The 5096-nt window shown below is 50.2% G+C and overlaps 1 protein-coding gene across 3 annotated transcripts in view; it reads right to left on the reverse strand.

Annotated features, from left to right (window-relative positions):
- AKAP8L (A-kinase anchoring protein 8 like) overlaps positions 1–2218 on the reverse strand; it is a 28975-nt gene extending 26757 nt beyond the window's left edge. For all 3 annotated transcript variants that reach the window (XR_009007317.1, XM_057541823.1, XM_057541822.1), the window contains exon 1: positions 2079–2218. Coding sequence is in view for 2 of the 3 variants with exons in the window: in XM_057541823.1 (XP_057397806.1) it covers positions 2079–2091 (13 nt within the window). In the remaining variant the exon portion in view is untranslated. The remainder of the gene's footprint in view (positions 1–2078) is intronic.
- Between the last annotated feature and the right edge of the window lie 2878 nt (positions 2219–5096).

Consider the following 5096-nt stretch of genomic DNA (forward strand, 5'->3'; position numbering starts at 1 on the left):
GTTGTCTGAAATGTGACATAAAATGCCTCTGACTTTATTTATTTATTTATTTAGGGCTGTACCGAACAGCATGTAGGGTCTTAGTTCCCTAACCAGGGATTGAACCCGTGCCCCCTGCAGTGCAAGCGTGCAGTCTTAACCACTGGACCGCCAGGGAAGTCCCTACATGCCTCTGACTTCGGTGGTCTGCTTCTTAAAAGGGAAAGACTCACATTATAAATCTACTATGGTTTTCAGTTGATCAAGATCAAGGAAAAACTAATCATTACCTCATTACCTTGGCTACCTCAGTGCCCACTCAAACCCAGAATTACAGTCTATAAGATGTGGAGTTGAAATTCAGAATTGGCCATTTGTGACCTCTCTAAACTCAGTTTCCTTGTCTATAAAAAACAAATGGTCCATTATTAAGCTACCCCACAGCCCCCCACCATTTATCCCTGGTTTCTTCAGCTATCCTGCCCCTGATAACCACAGAACTGTCTTCTAGTTCTCAATAAGATTTGGTGAAAAGGATCACACCTCAATTCCAGATATGTCAGTAACAACCCTACTGACTTTCCTCCTGAACCAGGAAGGGTACACAAAGGCTAGGGCAGGGTTGCTCAACCTTGGCACTACTGACGTTTGGGGCCAGATAATTCTTCCTGGTGGGGCCATCCTGTGCACGGTAGGATGTTTAGCAGCATTCCTGGTCTCTATCCGCTAGATGCACTAGTAGCACTCCCACCCCAAGAAGTGAAAACCAAAAATATCTCCAAACATTGCCAGTGCCCACTGGAGGGCAAAACTGCCCCCGGTTGAGAACCACTGGGCTAAGGGATGGTTGCTTTAAAAACTGGAGTTCTTGCCAAGCTCCTGACCTGGAGGGCTAACACTACCTTCTTGTCTAGACCAACATAAAGCAGCCTATGGAGCAGCCCTAGAGGCTCAGGTTCCATTCTCAGTCCTAAAAACACTCCAAGTAGAATACAGGTTACCCAGCAACCACACACGCTCACGCCTGTAATAGCCCTATTACAAGCGAGGCTCTTGGCTGAGAAGCCTCATCAGTTATTCCCAAGGCAAACCCAGGCAGCCTTTGAATTCATCCAGCGATGATCTGCAATCACCCAAGCATATCCTATGTCCCCTTCTCTAATCTCATCATCCGCCCTCTCCCTTTAGCTGAAGTCCCACTGATCTCCTTGGCTGATCTTTTAACAAGTCAGGCAGTTTCTGCCACTGCGTCTTTATGTCGAAGGCCCCCTGATATCCTTAACTCCCTCATTCCATTCAGGTCTTTACTCAAATGTCGCCTCTTCACAGGTCCCCAGCCACCCCATATAATACAGCGACCCCCCTCAAGGTACTAACCACCCCACGATATATACTATGTTTGTCAATTATGGCCTGCCCTCCTCTATAAAACGCTTGAGGAGTTCTTGTCAGTATTCCAGCGTCTATTCAACCCCGACACGATGAATTTGACAGGTGTGGAATGAGTTAACGTGGAAGCTAGCCACTCCCCACAAGGCTCAGGCTCAGTACCTAAGGACGCGAGATTCCCACTCAGCCCAAACCCTTCATATATTGATTTACTCATCCCCCCCCGAGCCTGGCGCCTCTCCCAGCTTGAGGCAGATAAAAGCGGGGGATGGTGCGGACAGCTGCGGCATCTGCACGGAAACTGCGAGAGGAGCAGTATGGCAACGGCGACCGCAGCCGAGTCAGCAGACTGACCTGAAGGGCCGAGGCCTGAGAAAGGCCGACCTGAGGCGTCGAGGACCCAGGGGGCTGGGCCAGGAACGGAAGAGAGAAATCAGGTGCCGAGGCCAAGGCCTACGGACACACACGACAGAAGCCAAGACTTCTGGCGGCCGGGAGCCGGGACCCAAGATTGCCAGCACAGAGAACTGAGACGCCTAGGCGTGAGGAGCGCGAAACTGAGGCGACGGGCCTGCGGCGCCATTTTGTGACCGCAGAGAGGGCAGTGTCCAGGCCCCGGGGGAGGCACGGACGAGCCCGGCGCGGATCTGGCACATCCCTGCCCCTCCCCACCCGGACCCGACCCCCCACCCCCACCCTACCGGGCCCACCTGTGTAGCTCATGGCAGTAGCGACGCTGCACCCGAAGACTCAGGCAGCTGCTCCACTCGTCAGAGTCCGCGAAAGCGGCGACAATGCCCGAGGCTCCTTCTACACACAACTGAGCCCCACCTCCCGACCGCATTGGCTCGCTCCGGACACTGGCTTCACACCTGTTGGATGGTCCCGCTGTCCATCTCGAAGTGTCCTTATGCCAGTGGCTGAAGGTGCTGCCAATCTCGTGAGAGCCCTGCCCTATTCCCGCCTCCCGTTATCCCGAGACCATGGTGATTGGCTCAGAGGAGACGGCCTGGAGGTGGAATCCTGTGGTGTTCGAAGGGGCGGAGCTGTGCACTACGGAAAGACCTGAGGCCCAAGCGCAGCCAGGCTGGAGGAGGGCCTGTGCCCTGGAGGCCGGCAGGAGGGAGCCGGATATAACAGAGCAGGGCACACCTCCAATCCCGGATCTGCCATGGGGGTGCTGTGCCAACCTGCGCTCTTTCCTAACTTCTCTGGTCTTGCGCTCGAAAACGAACACGGGAAAACCATGTTGGAATGAAAATTACAACTAAGCGCCAAACAAGATACTGGGCACACGTTCAAATACGTGAGATGATAACGTATGCAAATAATTCAGTCCGGTGCTGGGTGCGGTAAAGAAATGTTACATTTTGTTATCCACTGTTACATAATGATAACAAGTATATAGCATGTTTATATTATATACTTAATAACTATATTTGTATTATCATTTCAAATGCCCCCTCATATCTGTGAGGAAGTTTCTTTTAAAACTCCCGCTTAAAAGATAAGAAAGCTGAGGCTTGGAATTCATGACTTGCTCAGGGTCCTTGACACTTAAGTGTCAAAGCTGGAACTACCCCTCTAAACCCCTCTCGGTTTCTTCTGGACTTTAGAGATCCTGCAGTAAGTAGCCCAGCCAGGCTCCAGCTCTGTCCTCAGCACCCTCATTGGATGTGTGGAATACACTGTCAGAGACATTTCATAACTTCTAAGAGATGACTTGACAGAGCTGCAGACACTGAAAATCATACTCAGTCGTGCTTGTGAAAATTCAAGCTGTATGACTTTTACATTTTTTTTGTTTGTTTGTTTTACTTATACTGCTACTGGGACTTCCCTGGTGGTCCAGTGGTTACGACTCCGTGCTCCCAATGCAGAGGGCACGGGTTCGATCCCTGGTCAGGGAACTAAGTTCCCGCATGCTAAGATCCTGCATGCCGCACCACATGGCCAAAATAAAAAAAAAAAAAAAAGTAAATAAAAAAAAAAGTATGCTGCTGCTCACTTTTTGATATTAAGGAATTGCCCATTTCTTTAGTTTAACGATGGCACTTTTTAAAGTCCATATCCTTCAGAGAAATATGCTGAAACATTAAGATATTGATTGATCTGATGACCAGGATGTGCTTCACCGTAATTCAGATGGAGGAAAGAGGAGGGCACGGAGGGCTTATAGCTGAAGAGATTGGTCATGAGTTTATAACTGATGAGTAGATGACGGTTCATTTTACTATTCCACTTTTGTGTGGTTAGAATTCTCCATGACAAAATGTTTTAACTCCTCCTCCAAAAATGGGCCTCATGCAGAATTTGCTGCCACATGGGACAAGGTTCACAATGCACTGATAAACTCCATATATGAAGTACATAAAGCTCTGATTAATGTGCACTCCAGATGTGGGGCTCATTTCAGTGTCACCCTCAGGGATGCCTGCCTGCCCTCCAAACTAAGGCAGGGCCCCAGGACATCTCTCCTGGATCCCATAGCTTCCCTCATTGTATGTACCAAAGCCATAATTTACCCTCATTTGCCGACTTCATTAACATCCAATGCTCCGCCTCTGAGAGAGGCAGTAAAGTTGCTTACGCAAAGGGGTGTGCTCGCAAGTGTTAGGAAAAGATCCCTTTGTGGCAATTGTATTCAACCCTTTCAAGGACTGACACAGCTATCATGGCACATCTGTGGGTGGGGAAGGGCCTCCCACTTTACTTTGTAAGCTCTTGCATAGTTTGAGCTTTTTTTTTCATCCAGCTTACCTCACTTTTAAAAACTAACTTACTGGGTTTTTTTGACTAATTCATAAAAAGTTGAAAGAGGAGGTGCTCTCATCCCAGGAGATGCCCTACCGGCTTTCAAAGTCTCACACGTGCCCACCCACAGAGTTGGTTAGATGTAAGTAGTAGAGGCCTTCCTCCACCAGGCAAGATGTGTGTCCTGATCTCACACGAACAGAAAAGCCAAGTGTGCAGGCCAAGACTACTCTTGAGGGCATATTATCACAGCTTGCTAGACCCTCCTTCCCAGCCAGGGGCATGGTGGGGGGCCCAGGATAACAGGGTTGGGAGTGGAGGAGGCCTCTGCCCCATGAGGTCATTTCTACTTTCTAGCCCTTGGCTGTTTAAGTGAAAATGATGAGCTAAAAACCACATGCAATAAACAAGAAGGAGCAGCCAACAAAATCTCTTAAAATCTCAGAAATGTTCAATAAACATTTGCAGAACGAGAAAATAAATAACAACGAAAAGGAGCCAGCAGCTCTCTTTTTCCCCTCATGTTAGTCAGGTTCAGGGTGCGTGTGTCTCCAAACAAGTCACATGTCTTGAAGGCAGGCCAGTCTCAGCAGCTGTGCACTTCACCCTCCCCCAGTGAGTCCCCCACACCCTCACTGGACAGCTCCTGCCCTCGGAGAGCCCTTCAGGCCTCAATCACTTCTCAATCCTGGCTCCCTTCCCAGACCAGCTGCCCAGAGTCCTGGTTCCTCTCCTCAGCTCACAGGAGCCGCTTCACCAGCTGGCCAGAGCACCCCCACCAGCCATGCCATCGAGGGCCAACAGCTGGGAACTTGGGCTCATCCCCAGAGAGGTCTGGTGGGCTTGGCGGCCAACAGGAAAACTCAGGGCTTCCAGGGGCTTTTGGCGGAGGTGGCTCGATCCCAGCCCTGGCTGCCAGACAGACAATGCCAGCCTGTCCACTCGACAGAAAAACACACGCTGGCTGCCTGCCC

This window comes from Balaenoptera acutorostrata, chromosome 2 (genome assembly GCF_949987535.1).
Source record: "Balaenoptera acutorostrata chromosome 2, mBalAcu1.1, whole genome shotgun sequence".
NCBI lineage: Eukaryota > Metazoa > Chordata > Mammalia > Artiodactyla > Balaenopteridae > Balaenoptera > Balaenoptera acutorostrata.